This window comes from Tyto alba, unplaced genomic scaffold, assembly GCF_018691265.1.
Source record: "Tyto alba isolate M040663 unplaced genomic scaffold, T.alba_DEE_v4.0 Super-Scaffold_14, whole genome shotgun sequence".
In the NCBI taxonomy this organism is placed as follows: Eukaryota; Metazoa; Chordata; class Aves; order Strigiformes; family Tytonidae; genus Tyto; species Tyto alba.
This window is the reverse complement of record NW_024881276.1, coordinates 44,753,315-44,774,112: the sequence shown is the minus strand read 5'-3', so window position 1 is coordinate 44,774,112 and position 20,798 is coordinate 44,753,315. Positions and strand designations below refer to the sequence as shown.

General features: G+C 42.4%; 1 protein-coding gene across 1 annotated transcript in view; it reads left to right on the top strand.

Annotated features, from left to right (window-relative positions):
• The window catches only part of CRYBG3 (crystallin beta-gamma domain containing 3), a 92,084-nt gene extending 71,765 nt beyond the window's left edge, over positions 1 to 20,319 (top strand). Inside the window, exons 16-22 of the mRNA XM_042789025.1 lie at positions 1,545 to 1,654; positions 2,182 to 2,308; positions 10,044 to 10,183; positions 13,549 to 13,672; positions 15,940 to 16,098; positions 16,708 to 16,867; positions 18,337 to 20,319. Coding sequence (XP_042644959.1) covers positions 1,545 to 1,654; positions 2,182 to 2,308; positions 10,044 to 10,183; positions 13,549 to 13,672; positions 15,940 to 16,098; positions 16,708 to 16,867; positions 18,337 to 18,425 — 909 coding nt within the window. The 3' untranslated portion in view covers positions 18,426 to 20,319. The remainder of the gene's footprint in view (positions 1 to 1,544; positions 1,655 to 2,181; positions 2,309 to 10,043; positions 10,184 to 13,548; positions 13,673 to 15,939; positions 16,099 to 16,707; positions 16,868 to 18,336) is intronic.
• Positions 20,320 to 20,798: the final 479 nt, after the last annotated feature.

The following is a 20,798-nucleotide window of genomic DNA, read 5'->3' as shown; positions in this document are numbered from 1 at the left end:
AGCTGACTTGTACAGATGGTTTAGGAAGCAGACATGATTGCAGTGATAATTTGTATTTATATTTTCAACATAGTGTCCATTGACTTTTTAGGAAATGAAACCTTGTATAGTAATGTCAAACCTTGACAAAGTAGAAATAGCTGCAGTTTGCGACTAATCGCAGGTATACAGTATTTTCACTGAGGAATCAGTACTTCACCCCAACCTTTGTCAAATTAAAACCATCATTCATTATTATATATAATCTATATAAAAATGAGTTATAGACCTTCTTCAAAAGCCTTGCATAGCATCTGGCCTATGACAGAAAGACCATGTATACATACAGTCTTTTGTCAAGAGCTTTGAGGTAAGTAGATAGAAAATACTATGTAATTACAGCTTAAGTAGATGCTTTGTGACGTAGCAGTGCAATTATATTTACAGAAAAATCAATTGCACTTTATATTATAGCTTATTTGTGTTCTCCAATTTGCAGTTACAGTATGCAAGGCCAGGTTAGGCCATTTTTGTTCTTTCTAACAAGAAGCATATTAGTTTCTTTTGAAAACACAGACTGAGCTTTTACACAAAATCATTTGCTCATACTTGTGTTTGGCCTTCTTGATCTGTACTGGCAAAAGCATTTGATTTCTTTTCTTTGGCAGGAAACTAGGCCAATTTGGGGCATGAAGGGGGAAGTAGCTCTTGCAACAGCCATCGTCTTTTTCTTCCATTACAGAATATGAGCTGTTCTCTTGATATGGTTAAATTTTTCATTCCTTTCCAGCCTTTCTTTCAGGCTTTAAAGTGAAATTCACCTCAGTTACATGGTGGCAGCCCAAGGGTACAGAATTCTAGGCGACTTTGCTACAGATCATAGGCTATATCGTACTACTTTTTTCCTTCTTTTTTTTTTTTCTATTGCAACACTTTCACCCTTACTGCTTTTTCAGATTGATCACATCTTACTGGTGGTGTATAGTTCAATGTTGCTTGAAGTTCTTCACCATTACATGTTGAAACATCTTAGCTGAACTTCAGAAGTTAATGGTTCATCTGGTTGCCCCAGAAATTCTCCTGGTAGTTATTAAATGAGAAACTACCTGTGATCACTGTGGTCACAGAAGATTTCAAAGCATTTTGTCAACAGTATTCCTGTATCTTTTGACCAGTGCTTCCCTGCCCTGTTTTGAACACTGGACTGCTGAGCTGTAGCAGGAGTTAGCTGCAATCCAGGGGTACTTTGGATGGTAGATAACATCCTTCAGTCCTAGACTTCTCTTTTTTTCTGGGCCCTCTCCTGCAGCAGTGGAACTTACATTTGATACCACTGCCTTAGCGTCACAGGCAAGCATCCTGTATGGGGCCCAGAGAAGATAAAATGCTCAATCTTTCTAAAAATAAAGCAGCTGTAGAAATATAAAAGATTCTTTAAATGAGAATTCATTCTGTTTATTTGCGAATGGATACTTCTCTAAGACCACAGCTACCTCTGTTTACATTAATGATAATGAGGTTGTTTTCCTTCTAGTCATTGGTTTTGTTTTGTTTTGTTCTTGTAGCTCAAAGCTTTCAGTAATACACATTTCCAAGGAGCATGTATAGATTTCACAGCAGAAGTTTCTGATTTTACATCATTCATACCATGTTCTTTTAAGGTTCTTCGGGGATGGTAAGTCTTTTGTTTTACATGCCATCATTTTAAGTAATATGAATTATTTTTTTAAACGCTACTAAATTTCAGACAGCTGAAAGTGCATAACACATACCCATCATATTCCATCATGTCTTAGACCCTTTGTCTTGCAATGCATTTCAGTAACTGTCGTCCTGTCATTGGTTGGGGTAGTATGCATTTTGCTTTTCCTGTGGGAAGTTTGCACAGTTACTGTGATTCTTTTTTTTTTTTCTTTCTTTTTTTTTAACTGCAGTTAGAATTTATACCAGATTTTGAGAAACTTGGTACAGTAGCAGAGTCTGCATTCCACTCACGTCGTTTGAGACTGGAACTAAGATTTTTGTACCATATAATTTTGGTTGCTTTGTCACATAGCCTTTCAAGTGAAGTGACCTTATTCTTAAGCTTAACAAGAACAAGCAGATTTTTAATTCCTTATTTCCTTAGCAAATACTAAATCTTGAAAAAAACTTAATAAGCAGCTAGAGCAGCTAATCTTTTTTGCTACATTATTTTTGCAGTTGGCTCCTGTATTACCAAGGGGAAATCACTGACAATCACTGTGTGCTGGAAGAAGGCCTCTACGTTGACCTCAGTTCCTGTGGCTGTCCAGCTGCTACAATCAAGTCCCTCAAGCCTATTCAATACGTAAGGACTTTATTGGGGGGAAAAAAAAAAAAAAAAAAAATGTTTTGGAACTCTTTTCCTAGTCAGATGTCTGAAGCAAATATTTGTGTTAAACAAACTCCCACTCAGGCAAAAGAGTGAAGTGTGTTTTCTTGGCTTAGGGGATTTTTGGGGCCAGGAACAAGCCAGGCTGCCTGCACGGGTGCGTGCGGTCGCTTGTAGGCACACATTCTTGGGTGTTCTGGGCTCGCAGTTGCTCTCTTTTGTACGAGTTGCATTGGTTGGCATTTTTCTGACTGGTCTTTATACTACAGCTCAGCAACGTTAGTACACAGTGAGATGTTGGTTTTGTTATGCTGTCTAAGTAAACAGGGCTTCTTTTATTTGGCCTACAGCGAAGGTTCAGTCTTAAAGCAAAGTACACACAGAAGACATGGACATTGACATTGCAAGGTAGAATATACTTGCCACAATGCTGTTTAATTTATTAAATATTTTATGGAAATATAAAAATGTGTTTTCACCTCCTAATGGCATCTCAAATCATGGGTCAGTGAAGTGGTATAATATACCATGTCTGTGGCCTGTGAGCTGCGTATGACACATCAGATAGTCCAGTCCAGAGCTCGTGTGGCCATCCTGTCTATTATTGACTTCTGAGATCCAGGACAAGTACTTATTACACACGCATATAGTCTTCATGTGACTTTCAGGTCACGTTGACTACACATCTTGCAGTCAAGTGACCTATTGTAGCAGTGAGGGTGAGATACGAGGTCCTCTATGGTCAGGAGATTAGACAGGAATGCATTGTACTATCCAGTACAAGATAGATACAGTTTTTTGGATTCTGTTGGAGTCCTGCACACAGGACATATGCCCCTGGAGTCTTACTGTCACATCTGTGCCTTTGTCCCATATCTTGGTACGCTCCTATGCAAGAGCATAGAAGATAAGGTGGCCATAACGGTGTCAGTAAAAGAGAAGCAAGTGGCTGCTCTGCCCACTCCTCCCTAGCACTGACCAACGTCTCTAAAACTGTTCCTCCTTCCCTGATCGCACGACACGAACTCAGGCTGTGATATGTGCCCTTCAGTGTAACTCTTCAAGTATTAAAGTCCTTTTTTCTATTTGTGAACAGATTTAAAAAAAAAAAAAAAACAAACAAAAAACCCTGAACACCAAGAGCCACGGGCATGGCAGGAAGGATGTGTCACTCGAGTCTGAGAGCTGGTCATTTCACTAGGTTACATAGATACAGTGACTTCATTGGAGCTATAGCTTCCCACCTGCTGAGAGCCTGGTTTTCAGATTAAAGATCTCCTTTTCACGCTAGGTAACATTTACTTTGCTAAATCAAGAGTGAAGTTTTGACATGAAATGGTAGAGGTCTCTTCCAAATCCCTCGGCCGGTAATCTCACAGAGCGGTAACTATGCAGTTTGGCATAGAAGGAATCTACTGGCAGCCCTTGATTACTGAGGACCAAGCCCTGGGAGAAGTGTGTTTGGCAGGCTGTGCGTGGGAAGCTTACACACGTCTTCCTGTAATTTGTAAGTAGCTTGCATCCCTTAGCTCAGTTCCTCTCTTGCAAATAGGAGCCCTTGTATTTCACAAAATCAAGGAGCTAAACAGCATAAAATCCTATTGAACCACACCTGTTTTACAAAAAGAAACGCCCTCATCGGCCCCTAGCACATTGTGTATGCTAATCGCACGGGACAGGGCTCAGAGGCATTGTGTAGTACAGACGTGATGCTAAGCACGCAGCAGTAAGTTTGGTCAGTGGTCAGAAACAGCAGTAGTTAATTCTGTGCATTGTCCGCAATGCACTGTTCTTGGAACAGAGCCCTTTTTATTACAAGATATTTCTGTTAGCTCATTCAAGAGAGCAGCAAGCGTATTCCCAAGTGGAATTGTTGCATAGCTTTATTGAATTCAGTTGTGACATTGGGAACCCTTTCCATTGTTCAGCTTTAAATACCAGCCCAATTTCAGACCTAAGGTGTATCTCGATAGCTCACGTGTGAGAGGGAGAATGTTTAACCCCGACACCGAGCCCTGAATGCATTGTCTCCTGCTCTCCTTTAAGGGAGATGTATTTGCTGCAAGTGTAACTGTTGGAAGGACTCTCATGCTGGGGGGAGCCATGTATTGCTTCAGTGTGTGAGGTTTCTTCTGCATCCCAGATGTTGACTAGAAGTAGAGGCCCACGTGTGGCACTGGAAGAGGGGATAAAAACCCACACTTTTAGCGGTACAAAGGACTCAGAAGGCTAGCTCATTACTGGCCATTGAAAACAGTCCAAGTCCATTGACTGGTGTAAGTGCACACAGATTCCCCTATTTCTTCAAGAAATTCAAATTAATATGGTTCTGCTTTGGTCATTTCCCCATTTATTGTGCCCTGGAGTCATAGAGGAATTAAGCACATCTTTGTAATGAGTTTTTTCTACTGTTTGTTCAGGAACTATCAAAGCAAAAGCTAGGCAGGTTCATAAGGAGAGTGGGGAAGGTGTTCCCTTATTCCCAGGAACCTCTTTCCCATCTTGGCTTATTCTCCAAGGCATATAATACTCAAACTAAATCCTTAGGAGGCCCTACCTGTATTTTTTTCCCTGCTGTTCCATTTCACTCAAATTCAGACTGGACTGTTTTGTCGTTCTGGGAGAGTGTAGGTAAAGCTGTTGGTTAATGAGAGGATACAAAGAAGGAACAAAACATGTCTGTACCTCCATAATGAGAATATAATGTCCTTTTTTTTCCTTATTCTGGGAGGAAAAATGGTGTTGTGATACCCATGTATTAATCTACACTGCATATCAAATAGCGATGTGTTACATGGCCCCTTCACTTCTGAAAAGAGGAGTGCCTCTAAAAGAGCAATGAGTCTTTTTCATGTACTATTTTGTAAGTCCAGAAAATATGCTAAAAAGTATATCTCACAGGAAAGTCTTTCTTTAAGTGAACAGGCAGTTACATGCTTTGGAAGCGCACTTAACATTAGAAGGGCACACATCTATTTAGTAATGGCAGGAACCCTGGAACTAATGTAACTTGCCTCTCGTGTCTCCTTCCATCGAAAAATCCCAAAGCACTCTAAGAAAAGCTTGTTGATGAAATTTGTGGGTGGTGGTGTTAATAGCCATCCTGCAGGCGAGTAAAGGCCTAGCACTGGTTAAGGGCTGCTGCAGAGGTGCAGGTTTCCATGCCTGCATCGGCAAGGGCTTGCCTTTTGCATCACCATGAACTCATGAAATGGAAAGCGTGGGCCGCTCGCCTGGCAGCAGGAGAGTGGGTGAAGTCAGCTGGGCCATTTGCAGGGCTGTAGTTGCTTATTTGGGGCATTTGTGGAGTGTTTGTTGCTTGAAGAGGTTAATCTTTTGGGATAGAGACCCTTACAAGATGTTCTTACAATGGGCAGTTCAGCTCTAGTGCTGCCTTTTCTCAAGGATGTTATTTTGTCACACTCCCTCTAATATGTGGTGTGACTTAAGTGGACAACAGTATCCAGGATATTTGCATGGAGCAATTAGCTTTCCTTCTAAAATGTTAACTTCAGCCCTGTAGTTAAACCAGCCTCGTAGTTTCTAAAAACAAAAATTAGATCTGGGTTGTAGGCTGTGCAACTCTTTTGCCTTTTTTTTTTTTTTTTTATATTCTCCTTTGAGGCATTCCTTATTCTTGCTCTGATCAATCAATATAGTTCCTGTATTTCTATATTGATGGGCTTTTCTAAGTTAAATACAGGTGTTAACTAACCTCCTCAGCATTCCTGTGAGGCAACTAATGAAATCTGATACAGAAATTAATCAGTGTTTCCCAGGGCCAAGGCAATGAGTCATTTTGTGTAGCTGGGACTGGACTGTGGGTGTTCCTGTTGTCCAGCACCTTGTTCCTTTGCCTCAGCCAGGCATCCTTCCCACACTAAAGGGAGGAGCCAGGCAAGCACAGCATCAGTAAAGACAGTTGTAAATGATGAGTTAGCCAAGATTGAAGAGTAGAGATTTTTCCAAGGATGTTGTAATACAGCTGTGGAGTCTCCTCCAGTTCAGGCTCTGGCAAGTGCTGTTTGCATAGCAGCAGGTCAGCAGGGACACGAAGTGGGGAAATGTACCGACCCTTGCTGTGGCTAGGTTACGGTCGTGCTTTAGTCTGGCCTCAAGGATTTAATTCTTTTGCTTTATTAGGCCTTCCCATCAAAGTTTGCAAAATCCAAGTTTGCAAAAAAACGTGCAAGGAAAAATGTGGTTTGGGGTGAGCCTTTCTCAAAAGGGCTCTATTTAGTAATAATTTTCACAAAATTCATAATGAAAAATTATCTGTACGTTATCCATAGCTAAAACTGTACTTGTTTTTATTACAAGCTTGTGTGCAAATTCACTTGTGCACTTGGTTTTCAGTTGTAGCACCTTTTGGTTAGCTTCTTTGTGTCTGTACACTATCGCTTTTCAGTGGGCCAAGCACCTAAGCCTTGCACAGCAAACAAAAGTCTTTTGAAAGGAAGTTCATCTTGCACTGGTATTTGTTTAATATCAAACATTTCAGGCTTTGTTGCAATTTTTCTGAACTGGTAAAGTACAAAATTCTGTTCTGAATTGTGAAAAATGTGTGGTGCACAGCTGCTCTCCGTTAAAAAAGGTCACTGAGGGGAAAGTCTGAGCTGAGGTGAACTGTGCAAGAGATTTTTAGTGTACTGAGTTCCATGGCTTACCTTTCAGACTCTGAAAGCACACCGTGGGGAGGGAAAAAAAGCTGTGTCATTCTCATGGCATTATGGGCTGTACTAGCCATAGACTACCACACCTGTTAAGTACAGAATATGACTGCATTTAACAGTTCGCAAGGCTGCTTATATTTTTACATTCTGTGTAAATATAGACTTCCTTAATCACCGGCCTCTTGAATTAGTAAATCTCTTCAAGTTTCTCCTGGACACTGGCATTAAAAAACAGGACAAGCAAAACCTCTTGAAACTTTACTGGTGCTGGTTTAAGCAAGGCAGTTAGTTCCTTAAAGCACAAAGGTCGGGTAAAGCAATTCTTTAGTGCTTTCTCATTCTTGCATTTGGTAAGCTTTCCCCAAAGGATGGCATTCCAGGTATTTTTCTTGAAATAACTATGAAAGGAAGCAAAGCTAACCCTGACCTAGACATGGCAAGGACTTAACTATTGTGGGTAAATGTAGATGTCACCTTTCAAAATCAGGGACTCGGGTCCACCTAAAGCAACGCCACAATCCGAGGTTGTCCCCTCTTGTATTCTCTGCCTGGTTGCCCTTCCTCTGGCTCTTGGAAAGCCCCGTTCCTCCCTGGCCCATCAGGATTGGGCCTTGGTGAAGAAAGCTGATCCTGTCAGTCTCACACTACTTACCTATCGGTGATGACTCTTCAGCCTGAAAATGGGTGAAAGTGCACCCCAGCATTCTGCAAGGAAGGGTGGGAGCAAGATGCCTCTATAGTAAGTGTAACAGCATAGCCTCAAAACTTTGTTTTTTACTGTTGGTAGTTCCCATGGAGCTATGAAAACAAAATCAGAGAAAAAAGCCAGGCCAAGTCACTGCTGCCAGCTGTTGGTGTAAAACGGTATAAATAAAGTGAGTAATCAGCTCATTGCTCTATATATGGTTATGGAAATATGAGAGCTTCAGTGCTTGAGACAGCAGCATGTTTTCATTTTCTGTGCTTCACGTCTGTGCCAGTGGAGTCCTGAGGTCTCACTGGAGAGGTGGCATCAGTCCTTGTGATTGGTTGTGTGTGTCTGTCGTAGATGCAATGTCTGCTGTGTGCCGACAGGCTGGGACCCTGGGCAACCAGACAGGGCTTCCTCAGGCCCGTTGAGTTCAAACAGTCTCAACCACTTGAGACTGAGAGTCATTTTAATGGATTTCACCAATTTGCGGTTCCGATCCTTGGTGTATAAATGGATACGCTGGATCAAACGACTGGTCTGTCTAGTACAGCATCCCTGTCTCTTAACGTAGTGAATATTGCAACAGCAGGATAAATTTTAGGCTTTGGTAACGATGTCTAACAACAAGGATGCCAAATGGCGTCTCCCATGCTTACTAATGCACTTGTGAAAATTTTCCCTGTTGGACCGGTTCTGGACATGGCTTCTGGTTTCCACTCAAGGTGAAAGCCAGTGCCAAGGGAGCAGGCTCTTGCAGACTGGAGTATGATGATGCTACCTTGCTGAGCAAAGCAACCTGAGAAGTAGCTGCCTGTGCTAGATCTGCTGGTCTACATTTCAAAGCAAGACTTTAGACACACACTGTAAATTTGACCCACCTCATCCAGCAGAAGGCAGCTGGGAAGAACTGACATTCCAAAATAAAAATATTACGGGCTTTAATCTCTTTCTGTTCTTTAACATTGATTTCTTAGGAGTGCAGTGGGCTTTAAAAATCTCTCCGCGTGGATGATCCCAGGCTCTTCTTTAAATGTCTCAGCAAACTCCCTTGTCCACGCAGTGTTGCATGACTTACATTGTCCCTGCACTGGTTGGCAGAGGAAAGCGATTTATCTGAGGCAGGTTTTGAACAACCGGCTGCATACCAAGTGCACTGAGTCAGTTAGTAAATTTGTAAGTCCTGAATCACCACTGAGCTCTTCAGAGACACTTCACTGCAATACATGTGCCTCTTCAAACATGGAAGTTAAGTTCACTTAATTACTCAGTGCCTGTGTCAACTTTAATTCCAGATTTGGTTTCATTCATTCCACCTGAGGCCATGTCTTCACTGCAAAAGAAATTCTACCTTTTGCATGGGGTTGCTATGTCAGGGTAACATCTCCTAAGAACAAGGTGACTTCCCCGGAGAGGCTGCTAATTGAAGCAGTTATTCAGACCTATTCCCTCTTCCTCTACCAGCTGTATCAAGATATAAATTACAGGTGCTTATGATTTTCACTACGATACTTCCCTTACAGTTTTAGGTTAAAAATGCTGAAAAACTGTACAAGTGTTCCTTGTATTAAGGCACAGACTCTGTGTATTTAAATCTGTTCCTTCTGTGCTTTTCTGCTGATCTCACAGCTGTAACACATTTTTGTGCAAACTGATCTTTTTATTTGCTTTCATAGGCAATCTCTCAACTGTAGAAAAGGACATTAAGTGAAAAATGTTTCAATTCTATATGACATTAAAGGGGCTACTAATTATTTCTTTAAGATTGTCAGAAGAAAAACAGGAATGTCTGTTAAAAACATTGAGAACTTTTTAGTTCTCATTGTTTTGACCTTTCCCCATTTGTTAGATCCTTAAGATCTTTCCAGTGAACCACTGCTAATTGAAGTCTATGGACAATAGACTTGTGATTTGCCTCACTACTTTAGATGCAATCTTCAGATCACCCTGAAAATTACTGCTGTAACCTGTCCCGTCGATAAATAAATAAACCGGATTTATAAAAAGGACTCAAGGCCCTGATCTGATATGAATTGGATCAAAGATTTTTTCAAATGCAGAGGCCTCTGCATCTCGAAGCGACTCACTGTGTCTGGCCTGTGTCAGTGGGGCACCATATTCTGATGACAAAGCCCCTGGGAAATGCAGTATGTTTCAGATCTGTGTGCTTTGTTGGTGGATGTACATTTTTTTTTCCTCGCTGTTACATTTGCTGAGGGAGCATGATCTAACTCAAAAGCATGTGGAAATTAAACTGAAGTGGGTAGATGTGTGCATCATGCCTAACAACTGAAGTTAGACTATGCCTAGTAAAACTTTTGCTTTTTTTTTCTCCTATCCCTTGCCTCAGGTTTTTGCTGAGCCCTCCATCAGTCTGTTTGCTCTGGAATGCTGCAAGGGCAGAGAGCTGCACTTCAGTGAACCCGTCAATTCTGTTTTGAATGAGGACCTTCATTTTTACACTCAGTCTGTATGGGTGAGAAGTGGATTGTAAGTATGGAAGAAATATTCTGGTCAGTTTTGCATTATAGGAGCTAATACTGAGCATGCCTTTTCTCTCGATTACTGCATTTTTTCATAAGGTGTTTTACATTCTAACTTTTCTTTTGAGACAATATAAAATCCTAAAATGCGGTTGAATGCTAGACCCGCTTTTTGTATCAAGACCCAAACTAAACAAAAACTCTGGGCAGAGGGTGTACTTCCCCCTGTAAGAATCATCCCTATACAGTGATGAACAATAGAGCCTGTTATTCAAGCCAGGAACCAAAAGTAAATAAGTTTTGATTGCTGACTTAGACAGGTAGAGTAAACTCAGACTGCCTTTATTAACTGGCTGTAAAATACCAGCTATAAACTGCAGTGATTTAACTTAAAGTTAACCTAAAGTGAAGTTCGATGGGCTGATCAGCTGCCAAAGGGGCAACAGCTTCTCAGGGAAGCTGGGACGGATCTGACAGCTGGAACAGTAATTAGCTGCTGTTATTAGTTTAACCCCACCTCCATGAGTGTGAATACACACCCACAGTCTTCTGTGAAAACCATTTTACATACGCAGAAGTGACCTTCTAACCTCTTCTGCATCTCCGCCTTTCTCCTTTTGGAGAATCTCCCAAGTATTCTGTCTCAGCCGGGTTTTCAGCCTCCACATCCACAGCAGCAACAAATAACTTGCATCGTCTTGTCCCGTGACTGAGACTGACTGGAAACTGCTGTTGTTTTAATGTGACGCACGTTTCCTGTATTTATTTTTAACCTTTTCCCCACCTTTTTCATGTAGACCAGACTGTAATTTTCGTGAGAGATCTTATGGGATGATACAAAACCACGCAAAATTTGAACTAACTGGCAAGGAATTAGCGCAGACTGTTTGGGGCTTAGGTCTATCTCTGTTGTGATTCTTATGATGAATTTTTCAAACACATCAAGTCTGTTACCACCTAGAAGTCAAAACACTTCTAGAGATATCTGTGATGACACTGCTGAGCGCTCCTCTGATGTTTTGAGGTTGTTGCAAAGGCTAAGCCTAACCTAGTTAATGCTCCAGAGGACTGTGGACTCTTTTCTTTCAGGAACTTGACACAAGCACTTTCCTGAAAGGTTGGTTAAGTGTTGAACCTTCCTTTCTTTAAGAGCAGTCGGTAGCTGTTGACTTTAGCTGTGGACCCATAGTGAATCTAAGCTTGCCCACAGAGCTTTGCCAATTCACTATCAACTCCACTCCCAAACATCTGTGCCACTTCCATCCTGAGCCCTTGCTGAAAATACGGAGAGTGTGATCATCTGCTGCTGTTGTCTTGCAGTGCCCAGAGTGAGAGAGACAAGCAGCTGCCCTTTGAGGCTGAGAACAGCAGACATGCATTCCCCGTGCTCTGTGCTAGTTTGGGGGAGGAAGGGCCTTCTTTGGGAGGAACGCCTGACATTTCTGGTGGGATCATGTAAACCTTCATGCCTCTGTGGAGGTGTTATGGTCTAAAGCGTGTCCTGTGGGCTGTATGAGCCTTCTCTGCCCTCTCATCAGGGGTGTGGAACTGAAAATTAAATCACTTTGCCTGTGCAGTTGGCTGTAAAGGAAGGGTGATGGCTTGTGGACCACGTAGAAAAGCACGGGAGAGTGAGCAGAACAGCCCAGCCCCTTCTCCATCTTCCTGCTCGTGGCTGAGTGTCCAAGACGGGTCAGCTGGTTCCCTGTCTCTGGGAAGGGTCAGGGCAGAATGGCCGGGCTCTCCCCAAGCTCCTGGTGATGCTCCCTAGGAAACAGACCTCCACAGCCTGTCCCCATCCCACCCTGCAGATAGGTAGCCTGAAGGTTGAGGGTGGCAGGTGGTTGTGGGAAGCCTGGGGGATGCCCTAGAGGGTTTGTTCAGGAACCCCTAAATCAGAGGGGTTTTGGCTCCTTGCCCCAAAGCCTACTGTCAGCTTTAGACAAATGACAAATGTAGATACACCAATGGCATCTTGCTGCCAGGCTGAGGTGCAAGGATCCTTCCTGAGCCAGCTGACCATCTCAGTGAGGAATGGCCTGGACTGTAGCTTGGCCAAGGGGGCTGTGGGCTGAGCTACTCCAGGTGTGGGAAAGATGGTGCTGTTGGTCTGTGTGAGACCCAAGATGAGTTTTGTCTCTGGGTGCTAGAAGCCTAACCTGGCTCACATGGTTATTACTGTAGCAGTCTTTCCCCTTTCTGCTTCCCATAAATGTCTGCTGTGAAACTGCATTTCAAATGACTGTTCGATGCTCCGAGAGCAACATTAACAGTGAGTTCTCAGCGACTTGACAGAAAGCATCACAAGAAAAAAAAGTCAGAAGTGTGTTAGAAGTGTAAGGAACACACAGGGGCGGTCAGGCTGCTCCAAATACCTGTTAGTCAGGAGGTACGGGACTTCATTTGAAGAGGCAGTGATAAGCCTCATTACAAGGCAGTTCACAGCTGGCACACTTCGGTCTCCACGGAGTCCCGAGCCAGGCTGGCTCTTAGTTTCTCCAAATTACATGCAATGGGGAAAAGAAAATTACAGGTGCTGCGAGCACTGGTTGTGGATGTTTTCTCACTGACTTCGAGTGCAGCCATCCCTCGTGTTCTTGGCAGCTGACGTGTAAAACAGGTAAGTGGGGGAAACCAGTATTTGCTTTGTGTTCAGATGAGTTAATCAGTCAAGCATTTAGGATTCCCTATCTGCACAACAATGTCCTATTGATAGAAACAAAACCAATCTGTGATCCTGAGACTGCCTTTGTAAGCAGCAACACAGTATTTACTGAGCAGATGCCTGGGTAACAAGGGTCCTGTGTGTGCCAGAGCTTTAACACTGTGTTAAAGCATTCAGCCATGTCCATGGCTCAGATATATTCACTACAGGGAAGTCTGTTACAGCAATGTGTAGGTTTTGCAGTAAATATTTTGTATGTGTTTTCAGACAAGTGGAATAGCTATAAAAAGCTTTAACAAAAGAAAACATTGCACAAAATGCTCTCATAATTAACACATACAACCAGGGAAAGCTGCAAGCAGTGCAATCTGGTGTGTGGCTTCCAAGTTTCCTAATGTGTGCCCACTGAAACCCACATTATTGCCATCCGGGTTCACACAGAGGTTCTCCTATCTGTGGGGAAAAATTGGGGGGGGTGGGGAGCAGAGTTTACAAGTTTCAGGCAGACAAATGGAAACCGGGTCTTAATTTAGGCAGAAGATAGTTAAACCACTGACACGGATGGCATTTTGTGGCACAGGAACAGAGGTTTGATGCTAGCACTACTGTGGAGGGGTTTGGGGGCTTTCAGGAGCGCAGTCCTGAACACAAGCCTGTAGTTTTGTTTTGCTGTGGTTAACATGTAGTCTTTCATTTTCTGTATCCAGGTGGATTGCATACGAGGGATCTAATTTTTTAGGAAAGCAGATCCTGCTGGAGCCCAGTGAGATTTCAAACTGGAATGAACACAGTGGCTGGAAAGTAATCGGCTCCCTTCGTCCTGTGAAGCAGGTACTGTAAGAATGTATGAGGATTTTTTTTTTTTTTTTTTTTGACAGGGATTAGTGCACAAGTATCAGCTCTACCACTAAATATAATGCTGTGCACTGTACTTCTTAAATCAGGCCAAATGGTGACAGCCTGAAGGACCTACTGGATGATTACTGAAGCAGAAAATTCCTCTAGTGGCAGTTACTGAGATCTATATTAGGTTCCTGAAGGGAAATAATTCCTATTTTTTTGGAGCCAAGTATTGTTTTTCTGAATGGCTCATTAGCATGTTCTGTAGATGCTCTATTTTTACATTTTTGCCATATAACAACAATAATGAGAAAACCAATTCTACATTGGCTTGTTTCATAATTAACATAAATGGAAGCATGAGCAAATTTTACTGTGCTGTAGCCTGGACTTGCAAAAGCAGCCAAGTTTATGCAGTCCCACCAGGTTTTCCCCCTCTGCCTCACCCCAAGTAACGGCCATTTCGACCTCCTTCAGAGAGTCAGGTCTCAAAACCACAGAGTTCTGCGGAGCTTTGTGGAAGGTAGAGAAGCAAGACTGAGATAAACGCCCCTCCCTCAAGGAAGAGCGGGTGGAGTGCTGCTCTTCTGCCTTTCCAAGGCGCATCAGGTCATCAGTGACACCCACAAGCTCCAAAGCAGCGACAGGGTGCGCTGCTGCGCGCCCAGCCACGCTGCTGGGCAGGGGCGGAGCGGGGGAGGGCAGGGGAGAGTGGCAGGGCGTGTGAGCAGGGACTCAGCTGGAAGAGAGTTTTTGGTAGCTCTGCTTCTCACAGAACTCCCTTCCACTTCGTGACAAATGCTGCTTTATTTTTAAACACTGGATTCGACTGGGGAAATGTTGCAGTGAAACAGAAATAATAATCTTTAGCATTAGTTACGCATTATCTGCCCTGCCCCCCAGAAAAGTAAAGGAATTTTTTTTTTTTTTTTTTTTGTCTCCCAATGATTTGTTATTTCAAGAAGTTGACAGCTCCTTGGAATTCTTTGGAAGTGGTAACTACCAAAGGATCCCATTCTGGCTCTGTTTTTGCAAATAATAATGGAAATTATTTGTGCTGATCTTAAAACTAGAATTCTCTCTTCAGCCAGCAATCTGAAGAGCATTTGTATTTGGTGGCATGCTTTTTCACACTGCAGCAGTGAGTAGCGTTTTAAGACCTGCTTCAGCTACTTTGCTGGGATGCTGACATTTGGGGTTTGTGCGATTTTTATTTGGGTTTTTTTGGTTTTGTTTTAAACCCTGCAAACTGACTGCTTCCTTGAGTTTGTGCAGCCAGCTACCTGTGCTTGACACTTCTGTGAGTGTATGGTCGGGTTTTTTGAGACTGGAGTAGTACTGCAAACCTGCACCAGTTCATTTTTCTTCCCTCTGGCTCCATTACAACTTACGAAAGCAGTGAAATCTGCCAGTATAAGAGGTAATACAAGAAAATGTGGAACATTTGAAACTTGTGCAAAATGAGACACAAAAATTTTGCTCAGTGACTCTGTAATACCATCGTGTCCTTGTAAAGAATAATTATACACTGTTCTAATACACATTAGTTTATGGATGCTTGATGGGGGAGAAGCTTTTTTGTCTGTATCTTAGCATTTGTTTTAATATGAAAAAAAGGAGATTCAAAGCTCCCAGAAGAAAAACTATGCTTGAGTTAGAGTTCCAGCAGAGCTGCCCTTCATAACCCACTGCTATTTGCACCAAAATCAGTAACAGAGCAAAAGCTCAACCCCTGTAGCAGTCCTGCAAAAATCTCCTTATTAAACAGGGATGCCAAGCCATTGCCCTGTTTTCTATGTATGTTCAAAAGCAGTGGTGTAACTTCTCTGCCGTATACGCCAGTTAATGGGGGTTGAAGTTGTTGGATACATGACTCAGTAAGTTGTTGTGTCACGAGAATAAAAAGCTTGTGGATTACAGCCAATTTACTGGCCTTGGAATGAGTGAAATGTGCTGAACTAGAGCTATTTGCATGTCACAGGGATTAGTTCTATAGTCATAAATACATTAAAAAAAAAAAAAAACAAAAAAAAAAAACTGTCTGCCACTGCTGCTTACCGCTGTGTCTCTGCCTGTGAAAAACACTGCTGCTTTACATGCACAGTTGTTTCCAACAAAAAAAAGTTATTGAACCTCTTCATCTGAAACTGGAAATGGAATATATACTTTAGAAAACTGATAGAAGATGGAGGGGAGGCATTCTGACATTAGCTTGCTTAATCTCTGTGTTGTAACTATCTTCCCCCACACTATTTCAGCCAGCGGTGTACCTCAGAGTGCGGAACCGAGCCCAGGGTAAATACCTGACAGTTGCTGGAAGCCTCGCAGATATAAGAGCAACATCGGTGTGTGCGTCCCCCTACAATGGCAAGAACACCCAGATCTGGCACTACTGTCGTGGGCTCTTCAAATCCAAGGTGAGTTTCCATATGCTGGGAGTGGGTGGGCTGTATCCCCGGCTGTTCTCTCACCTTCACTTCTTGCTTGGACTGCAGGCTAGCGTTAACACCAGGGTAGCTTTTGGCCTCTCCCATGCATCTTCAACCAAAACTCTTAAAACCTACATCTTCCTACTGTGTATAGACAGATCAAATCTGTCCGCTTTGACAAGTTGGGCTACTTTTCACATTTTTCACATCTGTCTAATGGGACTGGAAGTAGAAACCTGCTTTTGTCTGAGGTAGCGAGTTTAAGTTTATTACCACTAAATGGAGTTAAGAATTTCTCTGAAAAGTAATATGCAAAGAAAGTAAGGGATTTTGCATTGATGCTGCCTTTGATAGTCTGTTATCAATATAAAAAGTTGGTGATTTAACACAAGAAACACCTGAAGTAACAAAAGACCACCACCTTTGATCAAGCAGCTGGTCAACTGCTGAATAATCTGTTCCTAGCTTGCTTGCCAGGCTTGTTACCCGCTGCAGCACAATTACTGCAGTACACCCGGTGCCTGAGACAGAAGCAAGTCAGACACAAATCCCAGGCTTGGAAGTGGCCTGGATCTCACTTCCCTTCTTGTTTCTTAGGCTAACAATGCCTGTCTGGATGTCATCGGTGGCAGAGATGTGCCTGGGGCCAAGGTCGCGCTCTGGGCAGAGCACGGGAAGGACAGGCAAAAGTGGAGACTCAATGAGGATGGAACCATCAGTTCATACCTCAGTGAACAACTGGTGCTTGATATTAAAGGTATTTTTATAAAAAAATCAAACTACTAAACCTCACATGTTCTAAGTGCATTTTCTGATTGAGGTTAATTGCCGTATTCCAGCAATTTTTGTACTGAAGGTTAAATATTGAATCCTGTCTTTCCTGTTAGGGGTATGTCCACTTGCTTGACAGTGGGACAAGAAACAGCAGGGCAGGGGGAACCTTACTCTTTTGATTCCAGAGGTTTAATTTGATCAAATCGACTGTTCTACTTGAGGGAGTTCAGTAGTGCTGATGGCAAGAAATGCAAGTTATGGAAGACAAAATGGTGAAGGAAAAGCAACCGTGGAATAGATGTGACTCAGAAAGTGAGAAGTGCTCAGTCCTGATCTTTTCAGGCTGGTTCAAATTGTCATTGCTCCTGTCCAGAGCCTTCCAATTATCCATCAGGGTAGAACTACCTCACTGGAGAATGCCTGTTCCTCACACCCAGTTTGTTCCAGCCCTGCTGCTGGCACTAAGGTTTTAGCCCGAGGGAAACGGCGTGGGGCCAGGACCGCAGTGGCTGGTTATCGGGCTGGGGGCTCTGTGGTGGTGCCTGCTCAGAGGAAAGGTCTAACTGAATTGATGGACAGCCTGACACCCCTGCAGGGCTTGCAGACCAGGGTGAGGGCACATCCCATGGGTGAAGCCGTCAGCCTTTTCAGTGAAAGTCCTTCTGGCCGTTACCCACCTGACCTCTGCAGCTCAATTCTCAGCCCCGTGATGCTGAACTCATAGAGCATTCCCGGCTTCCAGAACTGAGGAGTTCAGCCACCATTACTAATTCATAAATACTTAACTACAAAGCCATTAAATGCAGCTGGTGATACTGATGGCAACTCTTACAGTATCAGAGCGCTGTGCTTCCTGGGTTACTCCAAAATAGAATGTTAAAGGCTGCAGGGGCACGATACCACTCGATAGCATTTCAGAACACTTCCTTTAGTGGATTTTTATTTATGGTATAAAGATAAAAAATGCACTGTCATTTCTCTGTTACATGTATTCACAGGAGAGAAATTTTGTTTTAAAGACTCTCCAACTTTGTTGTTGCAATGGATATGCTACACCAAATAGTCCCACATAGTATCTGTGAATCTGTGTATTTCTACTACAGCAATGTGTGCCTCAGAAATCCAGACACAGAGCAGGAGCTCGGTATCTGCCAAACACGAAACCTCTTCAGAGATGCTGTTCCTGTGCACAGAGGTGCCCTTGAGGACTCTGGTCTGTGGTACACTCTGCTCCCTAGCTAAAGGAGCTCCTCGGGGCCTAAGCTGACGAGTGACAGTTTGAAGGAGACAGACATAGAGAGGCAGAGGGGCAGACATCAGCCCCCTCCCTCACAGAATTTCTATTTTTCAGCTGATTTTCCTATTTAGTCACACTTCCTAAAGATTATACACAGACTTTTCTGAGCATTTCTTTTTAAAATTTCTCCTTCGTGATTTTGTTTTGTTTTTAAGGAGGAAATTATTATGACAAGAATCACATCGTTATGAATCAGCCAACAGATGACAAACGTTCACAAAAATGGGATATTGAAATATTGTGAGTAAAACCCACCACACAGATGGACCTTGTGTGGGTTAGTAACACCAAGAGGGGGAAAAAACCCAAACTACTGAAGTCACACACCACTGGAAGCTTAAGCAGCAACTTCTACTTTCCTTCATACCAGGCACCAGCTCTTAAAACAACTGAATTTTGCACAAATCTGGAAGATGGGAGGTTCATCTAATGCCTTTCTGCAGGGACACCAATTCTTTAGAGGCCGCTCCTATGAAAGTCACTATTACTCTTCATCCGAAGTATTAAAAGTAAATGCAAAATACGACACAAGTTTTGTAGGATACTGCAAAGAGATAATACGTGAAGGGCTCTTTAGAACTGTTGTCTTTACCTTCCTCTCAAACTGATGGAAGCTCACTGAAGAATGAATGCACTGATGAGCTTGAAAGAGCTTGAGTTGGGCTTTTATGTCCCAAGTGAAGCTGTTTAGGCTCCAAGCAAGCCTGAAGCTCAAATTGAGTATCTTGTTACAATGCAATTTATTCATGAAGACAACTTCAAGCTGGAAATGCCAGCTCAGCATGTGAAATGAAGCAACAGGGAAAACTCCCTCTTGCCCCCCCCGCGACATTACTGGTAGGCCTCTGTCTTCATTTGTTTTAACAGTACCAAATTTCCAGATTGAGGAACTGGTTTTGCTGACCCACGGCCCATTTCCAACCCTTGAAATTGTCAGTTACGACTGAAGATCACCTTTAACGTGGAGCCATATGTGCATGCATCAAAAGAAAATAAATGGGCCTGGGTCAGGCTAGACTTCTGCAAGGGCTAGCTGCATTTAGAGCAGTAATGATTTTAACTCTAGATGTTTTGTTGTGATGTATATAGATTAATTTAATACAATGTAATTTGGTCTTGACACCATGTCTTCCTTCAGCCACCATTTACCCCAGTCTCTATTTTCAAAGGTGCTAGCAGCCTGCACGTCAACGCTTGCTTGATATTAACAGCATAACTGCACGTTAACGTTGCTGTGGCTCATCAACAACATGTACAACTTAGTCTCAGCCCTCGTCCTTTGGGCTAACAGTCCAGTCCTTGGCATGCTGGTGCTTTCCTCCATTTCAGCACTGTGCAACCAGCCTGCTAGCTACCGCTTGACACAGACAGAGCCAAATACCTTATTAGACTGCAGGTGTTGCAAACTTGAACAGCTTGTTCCTTGCCCAACACTGACAAATGCAGAAGGAACCGCGGATAGTTGTAGGGCTGTGAACACCTGACACGAAAGAGAAGTCCCTTAGGTCACTGGTCACTTCATTTGATTTCAGCATCACTAAATCCACTTCATTAAAAATGTAATATTTGTTTTTCTTATTTGTATATTCAGGGTATGTATTTCTATAACTATTTAAAGAATTTAAGTTAGCTAAAGACAGATATTTTAGGTCCCAAAAGCTGTAAGTATTCCAGTTGTGCATTCAAACAGGACTCATCCCCAACCAACCACACACACGTAACTAAGTTTGACACAGAAATAAAATATATTGATGTCTATTTTTGTATTAGAGTTCTATATAGTACTATTTAAAAAATATCTACTTGCACTTACTATTTTACATTCTAAAATTATCATAAATCTGCTGTTTAAGTAACAGATTTTCAAACGTCTGTATATATTTTTCCAACTAAGTACCTGTTTAGCTTTTTTTTATGTAAGTCAGTATATGAAGTGTTCTACAGGTGACTTGCTTTCCGTAGGAAATTTTAAAAGCCTGTGTAAAAAGTTCTAGTCTTTTAAACCAAGAATGACTAAATCGTATTTGGTGTGTCAGTGTTAAATAACAAAGTAAAGCAGGCTTTTGTACTTAAGAGATCTTGAATGTAAAATGCTAAGCATGTATATTTTAACTGTATAAAATGTTTTTTAGAAGGAACGTTTTGCCAGTTGGTTTCTTTGTGAACAAGTTACATACAACAATAGTTTTTAGCAGACGTCAAGCACATTCCTGTAAAATAACTGCTTTCAAAGGGACAAAAAAGGGTTAAGGACATTGAATCTATGACTGTGCTGTTACATTAGTTTGCATATTAAACACTTGTGCAAATATTAAAATAACTGCCCTGCTCCCCTCAGAACCCACTCAAGTGAGCACTGAAGATGCAGACTCCAGTTACAGGTTGGGGTTACTTTCACATTAAATCGGTGCTGGGGGAGGTAGAGGTTAAATGCTATCGCTTGTTTATTCCAGCAGTGGCAGCATCTGAGAGGGAGTTTCTTGGGACAAAGTCTTACCCCCTTGGGAAACAACATACATAGCTTTTAGGGAGAAGCATTTGTTCTCTTAGGGCAAAACAGAACAAACGCATTTTTTTGCTGGTGAACTTTACAAATGAGAAAACAAGTTACTGGTTT